The sequence below is a fragment of the Bos javanicus genome, chromosome 18 (assembly GCF_032452875.1).
Source record: "Bos javanicus breed banteng chromosome 18, ARS-OSU_banteng_1.0, whole genome shotgun sequence".
In the NCBI taxonomy this organism is placed as follows: domain Eukaryota; kingdom Metazoa; phylum Chordata; class Mammalia; order Artiodactyla; family Bovidae; genus Bos; species Bos javanicus.
In genome coordinates, this window is record NC_083885.1 from 48712607 (window position 1) to 48728553 (window position 15947).

Sequence of the window (15947 nt, forward strand, 5' to 3'; positions counted from 1 at the left end):
TGAAATTTCTTTCAAAAATAAAATGACTTTGGAAAAAGCTGGTTAACCCTAGAGTATTAAAAAACAAAACTGGGGCTTCCCTGGTGGTCCAGTGGTAAAGAATCCACCCTGCTACGCAAGGGACAGGTTGGATCAGTGGGGTTAGATTCCACATGCCATGGAGCCACCAAGCCCCTGGGCCACTATTTCTGAGCCAGCACTCTAAAGCCTGTGTGTTTTTTTTAAGTGCTATTGAAGTGCTTAAGTATGCTCTTGTAGGAGGTGAACAGGTGTCCCTGACGCATGGGATTGAAATGAGTATTTTGCTTTCTTTCTCCCCTTTTGGCTGCACCCTTGACTTGCTAGGTAAGTCCCACTTTGTCTTCTTTACGTGTCAGATGGTAAAGGTCTTTTGGAAGACAGAGAACTGTTTGGTTATCTGGAACCACTAAGCAGGTACCAAGATTTGAGAGAAATTTAGAGGTAGTACGTTTAGTTCAGTTCAGTCGCTCTGTCGTGTCTGACTCTTTGCAACCCCATGAATCGCAGCACGCCAGGCCTCCCTGTCCATCACCAACTCCCGGAGTTCACTCAGACTCACGTCCATCGAGTCGATGATGCCATCCAGCCATCTCATCCTCTGTCATCCCCTTCTCCTCCTGCCCCCAATCCCTCCCAGCACCAGAGTCTTTTCCAATGAGTCAATTCTTCACATGAAGTGGCCAAAGTACTGCAGTTTCAGCTTCAGCGTCATTCCTTCCAAAGAAATCCCAGGGCTGATATCCTTCAGAATGGACTGGTTGGATCTCCTTGCAGTCCAAGGGACTCTCAAGAGTCTTCTCCAACACCACAGTTCAAAAGCATCAATTCTTCGGCGCTCAGCCTTCTTCACAGTCCAACTCTCACATCCATACATGACCACAGGAAAAACCATAGCCTTGACTAGATGGACCTTTGTTGCCAAAGTAATGTCTCTGCTTTTGAATATGCTATCTAGGTTGGTCATAACTTTCCTTTCAAGGAGTAAGTGTCTTTTAATTTCATGGCTGCAGTCACCATCTGCAGTGATTTTGGAGCCCCCAAAAATAAAAGTCTGACACTGTTTCCCCATCTATTTCCCATTTAGTTAGGTTGGTATAAAAAGACGGTTGTGAAACAATTGAAGGCGGAAGGGGGTTGACAGGATATGATTGGATGGCATCACTGACTCAGTGGACCCGAGTTTGAGTAAACTTACGCACAGGCTACCTAGGAAATAGAACTTAATATGGGAAGAAAGCTGAGTGCTGGGAGTCAGAGTAGAGAAATTTACTTTTTACCCAAGTAGCTTAAAACCTAGTAGTATGATTTTGTAAGTTATGGCTACCAAGTGACTGTAGTTTCTCCTTGTTTAAAGGTTCTCTTAAATTTCCACCCTGATGAAGCAGTTTATCTGATGTCACTTGACTTCAGTATTGTTTAAAAACTCTACAGGAAATCCCCAAAGTGGTGATACAAACACATACAAGTGGGGGATACACACACAAGGCACTGGACTTTGCTCCCAGTCACCACTATCAGGGAGGATCAACAGTAACTGAACATACCCTTTAATCCGGCAATTCCACTGCTAGGAATTTACTTCTAGATCAGTATCAGGGAAGTTGCCTAAGAAGTTTGTGTAAAGATACACATCACAGTACTGTTTGCAAAACCAAATAATCGGAAATTACCTTCGGGACCAAGTAAACTATGATACATCCACACGTTAGGAGTAAAGATAAGGAGGTTGCCCTGCATGTGATATGAGATCACTGTACAGCACAATGCATTTTGTTAAAAGACACACAAATTGGAAAACTTCCCTTATAGACAAAAAAAGACTCTCAGAATTCCCAGCATCACCCCCAAGCCACAGCTCTGGCCCACACTGCTCCTCGGAGCTGGGTCTGTCCCTCTGGAGGCTGCAGCTGTTCCTAGCCACCCTGCCTGCCTTCAGAAGACTGAGTGGGAGGGAAGCAGACACACCTCAGAATCCCAGAAAGTGACCTTTATTTTCCAAACAATTTTATTGAAATGTGCCAAGAGTACATGGGCAGCACAAATGTATGAACAGGAAAAAAAAAAAAAAGAAATCACATGTACAATAATTTTTAAAAAGTGAAGGTTAATCTTGGGAGATATCAGTTCCCCTTCCCCTCCCCCTTTAGACTTCCAGCCAGTCCATTATGGTTAAAGCCTCTACTAAACTAACATTTAAAAAAAAGGAATACAGGAACATTTGCAGGAAAAAAAAAAAAAAAAAACCAGCATAAAAGAAAGAAATGTTTTCCTGCTCAGATGGGACTCTTCTTAGGCACCTAATTAGGAGGCGTGCTGAGCGGTGGAGAAACACAACTTCAGAGTGTACGGGTATGGCCCATCTGTAAGAGAGGAGAGAGACATGACTGGGCCCCTTTCCCCGCGTTTCCCTGGTTTTGCACACATCTTTTTCTGCAATTCGGGGGTCTAACTCATCCTTGCCAGTTTTGAGATTCAAAGACAAGCCAAATCCACAAGGCATTCTTCCTTCTGTTCCTTAACTGCAAGGAGGACCCCTTTCCCAGCTCTTTAGCTGGTACATGAGGAGAGGCCTGCCCAGGAACTGGGTAGGTGAATTTTACCTGCTGGCTAGTACAGCCCCCCTTTTCCTGGGCATTATGTGAGCCAGCCTCTGACGCACACAGAATGCCAGCTCCCTGGAGGACAAGCCTAAGCAACTCCCAAGCTGGCAGAGTGGGTGGCAGCAAGCGGCTAGGCTGGCCCTCCCATGTGGAACAGCAGGCTGCTCCCCTGACGACCAAGTCCCACCTGCCTGTGTCAGCAACAAGGAGGAAATCTCCAGGGCCCTGTCTTGACGGTACGAAGGATGGCTCTGGCAGGAAGCCAGCCAACCCACTAGGCCACAAGGGAGATGACTGCAGGACACACAGATACTCACTTGGGTTTTTCATCTGGTAATGGTTCAGGAAGCCCAGAGTCTCCAGGGCATCACTCTTGGATTCCCACTCCAGCAGTCCAGAGGAGCTGCGTTCACCTGAGGGAAAATGAAGGTGTTAGGCTGATCTGAGGAGGAGCCAGGGAGCTGCCTGTGTACCACCAGGGAACTGTGGAGATAGGCGGGGCAGTTCACTCACTTTTGCCTGAGAATACTTTCACAGAAGATGGCCGCTTCACTCCCAACTCATCGCAGATCTGCAACAGAGAGAGAAAACAGACTCAGGAACACAAGAAGTGCCACATGGTGGAATGCAAGCACACAACCAAACACCTGCGTTTTTCTGGACAAGGAGTTGCTAAGCTTTTCTCACACACACTGTGGCCCTATGATCCCCCTCCCCAAAGACTGAAGTACAATCACTATTATGTTGAAAAACACTGGAAAACTGCTTTTTAAATTTCCCATCTTCAGCTGTTAATTTGGGTGTATTGCAGGTACTAGGTAAATATTTGCTGAACTGAATAGCAACACCTCAGGCTAGAATAAGGCCGAAAGTCCAAATCAGCAGTCAGACTCCCACCCTTCCCTGAAGCTGCCTGGTTCCCCTCTGAGGGCACTGTAATGGGACCCTCCCTTCTAATGTCATCTAGGCCCCAGAGGGCCTGACAGCGCAGATGTTTCAAGATTGGGCTCCAATCACCAACCTACCATCTAGACGAGGAGGACTCTCTCACGGCAGATGAGCAGCCACTCTAGCTTGCCAAAGATGCAGAGAGCACAGCAGAATCCACTGCTGGTAGATGTTCTGTGCTGTTCTGAGCCTTCCTTGGTCCCTGACATGTGTCCAGCACCCAACCCAAAGCCCAGGAGAGTGGGAGCTCAATAGATATTTGTTAAAAAATAAGAAAACAGATGGCCTCCTCAGATGGCTGTGCTGAGGGACCAACTCCGCAGCACCCACCTCAAAGAAGTTCTCTTCAGTCACCTCCAGAGGGGCATTGAAGAAGTGCAGCACATTGCTAGGGTGCTGGATGCGATTCTTGGCTGCCTGCTCTGGAGTGGAGAACCGGTTGTTCCTTGATTCACTGAAGTCTTTGTAACTGCAGGACCCGTCTTCTAGCCCATATGACTGACCGGGCATGATGGCTGGTTGCTTGGAGACACTGTCGGACAGAAGGGGAGCCCCGTCAGACCTCAAACTGTCCCCCGCCTTCTACTGTGGCTTTCCCATCTGACAACACTGTGTGCCTCGCAGGGCCCTGCTCCACCGCGGAGAGAGGCTGACAAGACGCTTCCATCACACCCAATGCCAGCCTGGCTAAGCACCTGGCTGCTCTGTGCTCCTCTGACCCCTGTCCAGAGTGGGCTCCACTGCCCTTCCCCTCTCCACACCTCCCAAGCCCACAGAGATGAGGTACCTACCAGACATTCAGCTTCTGCCCAAACATGAAGTTGTTGTTGAGGTGAGTGATGGCCCGGTCCACAGCATAGCCATCAGCCATCTCCACCATGGCAGCCCCCGGCTTGCTTTTCATGAATTTCACCTTGAGAAGAGCAGTCACAGTCAGCACCATTGGTCAGGTGCCAGAGACCCTTCTGCTGACCCTTCCTAGTTAGTTAAAAGCAAGTGAACTCCGGCTCTGGATCTAGGCTTCTATTTCCTCACTTGTTAAGACAGGTGGACAGAGACACTGGCCTGGCCCACAGCAAGTGCTGAGCCCAAGTTGGGCAGCAGAGACTCACTTGGCAGTGTTTCCCTAATGGCAGGACCCAACCCATGAATGGGTCATTTAATGAAGCACAACAGAAAAGCGGCCACAGGGGGAGAAAAGCACTTACTCCCATCAACACAGAATATGTACAAATACTGAGTTGTGGCTGTTATACACACACTGAAAACAGCAGTGTCAGCTAGAAGTCCTGCTTCCACATAAAGGCATGTGAAACTGGACAAGTTATCTGCCGCCCCCGATGCTTTCAATTTCCCTGCTTGTCTCACTAAGGATTCTTATAATGAATTTAAGCAACTTATAACACCTTTAACACCATCCTGATACAGTAAGAATACCTGACACGTGCTAGCTGCTATTATCAATGGGCTAGGTCAGGGGCTGCAAAGCAAAAGGCTTTCAGGACCCAGATGGGTTTGACAGCAGCAACCACCTAGTCTGAGGTCGGCAGTCACAAGGCAGCCCCAGTCAGCTGTTACCCCTGGCAAGACAGAGCGCTCAGTGTTGCTGTTATCACCTGAAGCGCTCCAGAGAAAATCCTTATTACCCACTCTGGACCTGCTTGCTTCTAAAAAGGCTCCTGCCCACTCTCTGCTCACTGAGGGGTCAGAGGATCAGGGCCTCCCTTGGGCCTGTCAGGTCTACTAGGAAAGCAGTGGACCTAGCAGAAGCTCACCTTCTCCACATTGCCATACAAGCAGAAGACATTGAAGACCCGGTCACAGTTCATCTTAGACTGATCCAAGCCATAGACCATGAGCACAGGGCTGTCGGCGTGGGGGCCATACTCGGGTGGTGGGGGAGGGGGTGGGGGGTGCCCATACTGGGGGCCGTAGCGACTTGGGCCCCGGCGGTGACCCCCCACTGGTGGGCCCATCCTTCTCCCTTCGTAGTGAGGTGGGGGGGGCCCGTAGCCCTCATCATGGTAATGGCTGTGGTACCCACCGTGGGGCCCTCCTGGGGGGTGGGAAGGAAAGAGAGGGAGGGCGGGTGAGAATTTGCGTGTCGGGCGGCGGGCAGGGGCACACGAGCCACGGGAGTCCACGGAGGGGAACCCCCTGCCCTCACCATATTCTGCGGGGTGATCTCCCAGTAGAGGGGGCTGCCTCTGGCGTTTGTTAGGGTTGCTGCCAGGGTCACCTGTAGACAGAGAGAACAGTCAGAGGCTGACTTGGAAATGGGCATCTCCCTCCCTCCTGACTGCAGGGCACAGTCTCAGCGTCCCTTGGCTCCTGAGGGCCTGGGCACCGGCCTTCCCAGGGCTGGATCCAGGGTGGGCATGAAGCCCAGGTCTCAAGGCTGGAGCCCACCGTCCCTCCCTGAGCCCTGCCCAGTGCAGGCAGGCTGCTTTCCTTTCCCAGTGAAGGGTGAAGCCAGATTCTGGACTTCCCACTTCCCAGAGCTCTGTCAGGAAGGTCAGCTCTTGGGCCCTCTGGGGAACTTGCAGCCACTATGGAAGCTGACTGGGGGCCAGGAACAGCATTCTACAGTAACTCCCAAAAAGGCAAAGGAGTTAAGAGCCAAAAAATAACTCAGGGAGGAGCAGAAAGGTAAAATCGGGCCCTTGAAGCCCCAAGGTTCTACGAGCGCTAGGGCCCACTCTCTAGAGACGATTTTCTCAAATCTGGTCCCAGTCACCCTCCCCGCTCATCATGTTCACCCCAAGGAGAGGGACTGAAGGAAAGGACAAAACAGGGCATCATCAGAACCAATTCAAATGAGCATCATGTACAAGGCATCAACATTCTCAAGACAATGGCGCAGATCCACCCTGCCCCACCCACAGCTACAGTTCATAATCGCTACCTTAACTTAGCACTTCAAATGGCAGACACGGTGCTAAGAGCTTTACAGACAGACATCATTGTTTCTTAAATTCCTCACAACAACCCTATGAGGTAGGTACTAATATTTTTGCCCCATTTCACAGATAAGGATAATGAGCAATTAATTTTTAACTGAGCAGTTAAGACACTTTGGCCCAAGGTCACAAAGCAAGTTAGTGACTGAGCCGGGATTTGAACCCAGGCCTGGCTGACTCCAAAAACCCAGGGCTTGGGGCCACTGCCCTTTCCTGCCACCCGGCCTGGGTTTTGTTTTCCAACAGTCATTACAAAGATGGAAAAGGGTTACTTACAGCAGAAGTACAGAGTACAATATCCATTTGTCACAAAAAACAAATCTGTATTTTCTCTTACCATTGGACGCTTCAACAGTGAGTTAGCACAGTTCTGAAAGATGGCGTCCCACCAAACATACACTGCGACCCTGCATCACATGGTTTTACAGTCATAAATACAAGTTACGGTACACATCCGCTACAATTTTTTTTTCTTTAAAAAGAATTGTTTTTAAAGTCAATGTCTCGATTAAGTCAAAAATGGCTCACAGATGTTCTGTCCTCAGAAGATACCAGAAAGTGGACAATAAAGGTGTATGCAGTGGGTAGTGTCCCTCCGTGTTGTCACTCCTCACTGTGTGCTCAGTGCGGTGCTGCTGGCTGTGTAGCGCTCCGTGTGCGTGTCTCCTGGTTGTGAGGTGTGCCAGTGGCCCCACTATGCCCGCACTTTTGGCCTTGGGAGCGCGCCTGGTTACCCGCCAGCAGGTAACTGTGTACCTCTGAGCTGTTTGGTTTTAGGTCTGTTTTGGCTTTTTGATTTTTTTTTTGCTGTTGTTGTGGTTTTTTTTTTTTTTTGGTTTCTGATCTCCAGCTGGTGCAGATTATGTTGGCAGCCGATGACTGCAGAAAAAAAAAAATATCAAAACACAAAAGAAAAAAAAAAGAAGGCCCTCCCCAAACCAAAGGACTTAAAAAACAAACAAAAAAACCAAACCCACATGGCGAGGAATGGAGAGGATCCTATTGTCTTGGAGGCCCATGGAATCTACTTCAGTCTATGAATCGTTCTCCGAAAAGAGCGCCGCTGGCTGGCTGGGAGAGCTCTGTTCTCTGTGTTTCCTACTTCTGTGTACATTTTCGGGTTCAAGTTTGCTTGGATTTTGACTTTTTTTAATGTTTAGTAAAAAGCAGTGTCTGCTGCCATGTTGCGTCTCTTTCTTTGTCTCTGTCTGCCTCTGTCTCTGTGCTTGTAGCTGTTCCTTGGAGCGCGGTGTGGTGGTGTTCTTGATGTAGTGAGCTCAAGTCTGCGGCTGTTTCTGGGGACGTGGTGGAGGCTGCGTGTTCTGTTCTCTCCAGGAAGAGCTAGTGGTTTCTACCCTGTGTGTTGGTGAGCAATGTGCAGAGGCAGAGCCGCTGAAGTCTGGTTCCCGAGGGGGTGGCGAAGCACCGCCCTCACTCCAGGTCACCTCATCAGCTCTCGTTTTTTTTTTTGACCCCGGGCCTGGGGGCGGCCAAAGCTGAGAGGCATCAAAACCAATGCACAGCCAGCCCCTGCCACTAGCCCCTGCCGGTCTGCACATCTTCTACTTATGTTCCTTGGAGAAGAAATGGTTGGTTGCCGTGTTTCTGTTAGCAGTCATGTAATGCCATTGCCCGCTCTGGTACATTCACTTGGTCACCAATTTGCCTCTGATCTCTGGAGGGGGCAGCCTGCCCCACAGCGCCCATTGTGAGGGTCCTGGGGAAGAGTCTAGCCCACCCGGCCCACGGCTTCCCAGCGGCAAGGGCAAGCAGGACAGGCCTGCCTAGGAACAGGCGCCTCTGGCTTCCCAGGGCTGGTGAGATGTCAGCGACCAGCCACCTCCCTCAGCCCATGCCTAGTCCAAACAATCAGACCAAAACAGAAACAGACGGGTGGTTTGGCTGAGGGGGTGCTGCTGTTTTTCAAAGGCAATGCTCCACCTCTCCCTCCTATCCAAGGCAAACCATTCTTGAGAGATTCTAGGAAGAGGGTTGTCCATTTGGGCCCCCTGCAGAGATGTTGCGTCCCCTCTACAAGTGAGGCAAGGCGTGTCTGCCCCTCTCCAATCCGGGGTGTCTGAACTTCACAAGGTCAATTTGCTCAAAGGCTCTGCTGCAAAGGCCTGGGAGCCCTCATCACCTCCCCCGTCTCTCTCCCCACAAGCAGACCCTGTCAATAGTGGACAGCAAAAGGGCCATTCCTAGCCCAGTGAGAATGGAGTCAGTGACCCTAAGCAGCCTCCGAGAAGGTGAGCGGCAGAACCCGCCTGGGAGCTAGGAGCCACTGGTTTGTAAGCCATTGCCAGGGCCTGTGCTCTGTTTCCCACCCCACCCAGGCCTCTGCCTTGACCCTGCATCCTCAGCTGCATCAAAGGGCCGCAACCAGCAGCTAGGACGTAGAGGCCCCTTATTTACCCTCTTCCACAGGAGTGCCTTCTCCAAGAGCTGATCCTTAAGGCCCTCCCATGTCCACAGGGAGCCCAATGGCATTACATAACCCTGAGCCCAGGTCTATGAAGTGAACTAATCAAGTGAAGGCAAGGCGGGTGTATTTAGAATAAAGCGGCCATCAGGATTACCTTGTCCACTGAGATTGGGGTTTGTGTAGTCCCAAGTATCCTGATCATTCTTGAACACGTTTAAGCGTGTAGGCTGCAGGGATAAAACAAAGCTTGAGATCAGCCAGGCCCTAGGTTCACCTGAGAAGCGGACAAGGGGCAGCCATTTCCCAGACCTACCTTTGCATATTCTATCTTCAGAGTGCAACAGCCTGAGTAGATGTCAGCCCCGTTGAGTGAGGCCTTAGCTCGCTGGGCACTCTGCACAGAGTCAAACGTGAATCAAGTTAAGGGAAAGTCCCCTCCCAAGAGCTTTTCGGAAAGAGCTCAAGTTGGGCCAAAGGGGAATGAGGGCAAGGCAGCACCCAAAAACAGCTCCAAGTGGGCTCAGGGGTGAGCTCACTGCCCACAGCCACTCCTATGGAGACAGGTAGAGTGCTGCGCTGAGGCACAGAAACTAGCTTAGAGTTGTTCTATGACTTGTACTCCCCCCGCAACCCAGATATTAGCATCAGCCTTCTCTGTCACCATCAAAGGTCAAACCACCTTCTTCAGCCCAACCCTCCCCTGGTGCTACATGTCTTGACTAAGCCTGAACAGCATCTGAAATGTCAACGAGATTATGTTCCTGTCCTGAAAAATCCATCACTGAGCTCCCTCTGCACCCTGATCCAACCTTCACCCCAGTGCCTGGGCCACCCTAACTTCTTCGATGTCTTAAGGAACCCTCTGTTCGCTACTCCTCAGTTGTCAGGTTTGCTTTCTCCAACACTAAGCGCCTGCCCACTAGCAGACCTCTGCAGAGGTGGTGTTCTCGGTGGTGCACGTATCAGTTCCCACCTCCATGTGAAAACAGGAGGTCACTTCCTCAGAGACCTTCCCAGAACCTCTGTAAATTCTGTCCCCTTATAGCTCACAGCATGCTCTTTTTTCCCTTCACACTTTAAACTCTGCACTGCACTTTCACAATACACAATTAACCCTTAAACACGGGTGTGTTTTACCGATACCGACCTCTGTGCAGTTGAAAACCAATGTATTTAACCAACTACAGATAACCTGCTACTCAAGTATGCACTTAGTAAGTGAAATTCACCTTAAGAGGATCCACAGAGTTCAAGCCTGTGCTGTTCAAGGGTTATCTGTTTACATGTGATTGTTTAACTAACCCTCCCAGGAGACCATGGGCTCTATGAAGGCATCTGGCACAAGGCAGGTTTTCAGGAGACACATGCTGCTTGAAAATATGGACTCCTGTGAGCTCCCATCTCAAGGAACACCCATTTCCCAGCAAAGGATATTCCACCATGGCCTGGACGCCATTCTTCCGGAAAATCACAATTCTCTGGACAGGACCACAAGGATTACAGATAGTATAAAGAACATCCTGTAAAAACCAAAGATGAAAAGGCACCGGCCAATCAGTCTGACTCAGGGGAGAGGGAACAGGGAGAAATGGCAGGAGAGAGACTATACAGAAGAAGAACCTCAACAAGTAACTGCTGGCACGCACCGTGGTAATGGAATAGATGGGGTTTAGGATGGTAAAGAGAAGCACACTGTTGACGCTCCGGGAGTCATCTGAGTCCCCAGGACGGGAGATTTTCTGGCTGGTAGAGTAATTGACAAAAGCTGGGTGGCCCGCAATGTAGATCTGGTTGTCGGCTGCGTAGTTCACAGCATTGCAAGCCCCCAACACATCTTCAAACTCCACCAATGCTTGTCTCTTTTTAGGCATCACCACCACATAGCTGGCAGAGAGAACACAGAGAGAATGCAATCATCTTAGGGGGATGGAGACAATGAGAATCAGAGGACAGCTTCAACCTTCTATGAACTGATTGCTCCCTGGCCTCTCGAGTGCTCTGAGCCCTGTCATGGTATCCTGACCCGTACCTTACACCCCTTACCGCAAACGGCATGACAAGCAAAAGGGGTCTGCAGCTTTGGCATTACATTCTTTGGCACAGAACTTGCTGTAACTTATCCAAAGTACAATGGCTAACCCCAGGAGTAGTGGAGCCTCAGGACCTAGCTAAAGGAACCTGGACTGAAATTGAAATAGGTTACTTCCAACCAGAAACCCGGTGACACGTAGGACGCCAAGGAGTTAACTCATTTGAATACCCAAGCCCAATCCCTGGCCTCGACCGAGTACCTGATGGGTCCAAACTCCTGCAAGGCTTCCACAAGGTCAGCTTCCACCACACCATCAATCAGGCCCCTGATGTGAACAACTGGGGAGGCAGGGGTTTTATGCGGGTCATCGTAGTTCTCCTGAGAAAGGAAGCAAAACCAAGACTTTACTTTCTGCTGTGTAAGATGGCGGCCTACTGGGTTCTGCACTGCTGGGGACTCAGATGGATAAAACATTTGCGTGTCACCCAGGAAGAACATACATGGCAGACAATAAGGAACAGCAATTCAACCAATCATCCCAAAAGGATTCTGGGTCAGCAGAGCAGAAGGCCTAAGTGGATGGCCACTTGCCTAATGGCTCTCACTGTTAATTTCTGAAGATGACAAAATGGAAGATGAAGCAAATCTCAAGCCCCATCTTATTAATTCATTCTTCCCAGAACCAATCTCTTCCAACTGACCAAAGAAATGTGGGAAGAGTGGCTTTGGAAAGGGGACTCAATGTTCTGCTGCAGCCTGAACCAGGACATTCCCTTTCCATGAGCTTCTTCGCTCATCCTCTGTTGGAGGAAGCTGCCATCACCACACAGCCAAACACTGCTGTTCCCCACCACTCATCCCCAGGTCCAGCAGGTGCCTCAGACGCTGTGGCATCCAGGCCAGTCTTTACTCTCCCACCAAAATCTGTATTGAAAAATACTACCTAGACACCAAACTAAGGAAAAAGAGGGTGAGGAAAGTCTTAAAACACAAAACTCCAACCCATATCACTAAAAACCAGGACACTTCCCTTCCCAGGGGAAGTATTTTTCCACCCACAGACAAAAGTCTCTGAGAGTCAAGAGGAAAGTTAAGCTTCTCCTCCTCTCCTGGGCTCTGGGCCCAGCCTCCCATCTGAGAACCACTAGGCAGAAGCCCATGTAACAGGGGCAGAATGGGATTCTATTTCAGGAATGAACCACACAAACCACAGGCACCACACCCGCCTGAGGTTACCAGCTCAGCGATTTGGAGTTCCACAGCCCTCATCAGTACTAATCCCAGCTGCTCCCTAGTTTAGCTACAAAATCAAATGTGTAATAGTAACACCATTCTTTATCTTATAGAAGAGTGTTAAGTATTTTAAGTATTATGCATGCAATGAAGCTTCTCACACAGTTTAAATGCCTGTAAACCGCAGCTACAGAGCACCACTAAACCCTGGAAAACCCTGCAAATGGCTGAACCGGACAGGATTTCATGAACTTCCAGGGAAGAAAAAATGGGCTCCAAGCCAGGAGTAACAATTGGTTGTCTTTTCGACGTAGGACGCTGAAGAGGCTGAATTCCTTCCAAAGTGCCCACCCCTCAGGGAACATTTTCGTTCATCAAACCTACCGCACCCATCTAACCCCAGAAATTGTAAGCAAACTTGTGATGACTCCAAAGCATGGTTCAACTTCCAAATATCTAAAAAGACCTTTCACAACTTTTTTCTTCCGGTTTTCAATGTTCACTAAATGAGGCATACTTTGATCTGGGTAAATACCCCCAAGTAAATAAATTTCTGTATTGAGACAAAACATGACGCTACAAAACTAAACAGTGTTCAGGCATAATGCCCAACTCAGGCGCGGAAAAGGCCACCACCCACTAGTTCCCGCTCAGGCGGTCCCCGCCACCCCCCGCACAACCGCCCACGAGGCCCGGACAGGAGAAGTGCGCCTGCGCAGAGGGCCAGCGAAGAGAATGATAAAGAAAAAAAAACCGGCCCGGCCGCGTGCCCGGCCCCCACATGCCAGCCCGCGACGCCTGCGCACTGCAGCACCTGCAGCGCGAGCAGTTTCCTCCGCCCCGCTACACCCGGTTCTGTAGAGCGCGCACGCGCAAGCGCTTGTCCTCGCGCAAACCCCGCCGTTTGCCCAACGCCCGCCCCTCCCCCACCCCTTCTACAGAGTGAGGGCTTGGGCGCGTGCGCACAGCCCCCCAACAAATAAATGCCCTCAAAGTGAGAAAATTTTCCTCCCTGCCCGACCATCTCCGGCGTCCAGGACCCTGGCCTCACCCCGCCGCCACCGCCCGCCGCCCCGGCTCCTCCGCCGCCGCCGCCGCCGCCTCCATGCTGGTCGCCGGCGTTGTCAGTCTTGAGCCGTTTGGGGGCCCGACCGCCCTCACTGCCGCCGCCGTAGTAACGGCCACCGCCGCCTCCGCCGCCCGCCGCCGCCATCTTCACCATCGCTCCGGACCGCCTCCGCTGCTCGTCCGGCTGCTGCCTCTGCTCCAGCCGCCGACGCCGCTTCTCCGCCCGGGGCAGCAGCCTCCGCGACATGGCGGCGCAGAACCCGCCTCCCCCCGCCTCTCATTGGGGGAGGGACACGCCCGTCACCCGCCGCCCCCACCCGATAGGGGGAGCCACTGGTCCCGCCGCGGGGGGAGGGGAAGCCTCCATACGCCTTGCGCGCCTACTGGATAAAGCGCACGCCCTTCTGCAGGAGTGCCCGCCCTCGTTTGTCTGGGACACTTCTTATAGGCGAGAGCTTTCTGCCAGTCATTTCTCTGGCCCCGCCGCCTTAAAATAAACTCTAACTTGATTGGTTGGATTTCTGGCACGGCATGGCCTCCTTAGGAGTACCTGATAGGAGCAGCACACCCTCACTGTCAAAAGCCCCGCCTCCTTCCCACTTTCATTGGTTTTTCTCGCTAATCCATCAAACCAAAAGACCCCTTCGCCTCTCCACAAGGAAACAAGACGGCCCCTCCCTTTGCCTCTCTCCAATGGCTACTGCAGACGCCGATCTTCTGCTAGACGCCCGATTAGTTAATTGAGAGTGGAAAGAGTTCTCTCACTAGATGTTAGGCCCACTGGTGACCCCTGATTGGGTGAAAAAGGGGAACCCACTTTGGCGCAGTCTACGAAAGGATCGGGACCGAGGACGCACGCGCGAATCGCGTTCAGTCACCTCCGGAGGCGGGGCGACCCTCCAGAGGAGGGAAGGCCTGGAGCACCGAGAGTGTGTGTGGACTCCTGTGAGCAGCACCGGCAGGGTAGACTCTTAAAGGGCAATTGCCAGTGCAGCTCTGTACCGATCCCTATCTCCTATTCCTCTCCATTGCTAACCTTCACAATGCCAGAGGGAAAAACTTTTTTAAACTCAATTTGACCCTTTCCCTCAGTATTAAACCATTTGCTGCTGCCGTCTATCTTATGACCCTGTCCAAGTCGCCCGCGTCCTTTCACCACTTCACCTCTAAATTCAACCACAAATAACTCCTTTTAGTTTGCAGAAAGGGAAGAATCTCGCACCACTCGATCTATGCCCGAGCAGGCTCTTCGAACTAGAACACTTTAATCCACTATCCCTCCTGCCAGAATTAGGGATTAACATTCTAAAATTTCTCTTGTTCGTGCTCAGTTCACGCTGAAAAGCGTTCTTGGCCCTACCATCCCAGACCCTTGGTTTCCCTCATGATAACCCCTGATAGCTCAGGCCACCGGTTTTCACTCGACAGTCCTTACTATTCTGGGTTGTCAGTTTGGTGAATGCCCTTTTTCGTAGCATGAAAGTGCTTGTGTGATCTGTGTGTTGATCTTAGTGAAGCTGCCCACGACCCCGCCCGCCACCAAGCGCCAGGCACAGCACCCGGCACAGTGCTAGCTAGCTACTCGGCAAAGGCGAGCAGTTATGGTGTTCTAAGTGTCCGACGGGCCTCATTTCCTCTGGGACGGGTAGGGCTACCCACGCAAAGAACACCCACCCAGTCTCTAGGGTCCAACGACGGCCAAGGCCCGGAACGTTGGGGGCGGGGTCCGGGGTTGACCCTAGGATCCGGCCCAAAGAACTCTATAACCTTACGGGGCTGTCTGCTGGCGGGTAGTGGGTGTGGGGGGTCGTGGGGAGGAGGGAAGGAGAATGGAAGAGGCTAAAGATGCTACGGAACTTTTCCACTAGGGCGAAAGGGGCTTCCTGAAATAGGGTGTCCTCGTGGAAACTAAGTTTGAAATGGGGTCAGTGGCACTAAGAGAGTGGGATCGGCTTGGTAGCTCTGTGAGTTTGGGGAGGTGAAAGTTGGGGTAGGCTGATCTGGATCTAAATCAGCTCTCAATCACCCCGGAAAGATCCGAAGGGGCCGGCCAAAAGGAGACGGGGGACGGCGCAGCGCCTCCAACACGTGATCGGAGCGACGGAATTAAGGCGGGGCGGGTCGGACTGAAGGGCGGGGTCGCCGAGGTCCCGACGTCAGAGGAATGCGGTGGGGGGAGGGGGAGAGAAGGGGCCCCTCCCCTCCCCGCCCCCGCGCCTGGCCCGGACGCCCCTCGCGCCGGCGCGCGCCGACGGGACGCGGCGGAACCGTCCCCCGCGCGACACGTTTCAGGCCGCTCGCCCCCTCGAGCGCGTCCACGGCGGGCGACCGAACGGCCGCGTTATCTGCACCCCCGAGCTCCCAGCCTCCGCCCCTCCCCCACCCGTTGCACGCGGACCGCGGCCGCGGGCCCGGGGCGGCGTCTCCCTCGGATCCCCCCGCACCCCTCCCTGACCCCTCGCCCCCAGCCCCTACCAGTTCGGCGGCGAGCCTGGCCGGCCGTCCGAGATCGAAAAGAGAGCAGACACTGGGAAGTTTTGGGGGAGGGAGGGGCGGGCCTTAAAGGGACCACGACCTTTTTCCAGCCGGGGGAAAAAACACGTGGGGGGGTTGTTGCGGGGGGAGACCGAGAGTTGCCCCGCAATTGAATGGAGGAAACA

General features: G+C 52.0%; 1 protein-coding gene and 1 long non-coding RNA gene across 4 annotated transcripts; both read right to left on the reverse strand.

The window, feature by feature from the left end:
- Positions 1 to 1993: 1993 nt before the first annotated feature.
- HNRNPL (heterogeneous nuclear ribonucleoprotein L) lies at positions 1994 to 15857 on the reverse strand. Of its 3 annotated transcripts, none has more exons than XM_061388194.1 (13): positions 15763 to 15857; positions 11246 to 11364; positions 10601 to 10838; positions 10389 to 10474; positions 9268 to 9364; positions 9109 to 9181; positions 5737 to 5808; positions 5345 to 5625; positions 4361 to 4482; positions 3900 to 4101; positions 3135 to 3192; positions 2939 to 3034; positions 1994 to 2381 (listed from the first exon to the last, which is right to left on the reverse strand). In XM_061388194.1, the coding sequence occupies exons 3-13, from the start codon at positions 10823 to 10825 to the stop codon at positions 2323 to 2325; spliced, it is 1371 nt and encodes a 456-aa protein (XP_061244178.1). In that variant the 5' UTR covers positions 10826 to 10838; positions 11246 to 11364; positions 15763 to 15857; the 3' UTR covers positions 1994 to 2322. The 3 variants fall into 3 exon arrangements, with proteins under 3 accessions (XP_061244178.1, XP_061244176.1, XP_061244175.1); XM_061388192.1 differs by lacking the exon at positions 15763 to 15857 and adding an exon at positions 13271 to 13556; XM_061388191.1 differs by lacking the exon at positions 15763 to 15857 and adding an exon at positions 13271 to 13560 and having other exon boundaries at positions 5345 to 5808.
- LOC133230556 (uncharacterized) lies at positions 7296 to 9102 on the reverse strand. Its single transcript, XR_009730888.1, has 2 exons — positions 7507 to 9102; positions 7296 to 7408 (listed from the first exon to the last, which is right to left on the reverse strand). It is a non-coding gene; the product is annotated as an uncharacterized LOC133230556 (long non-coding RNA).
- Positions 15858 to 15947: the final 90 nt, after the last annotated feature.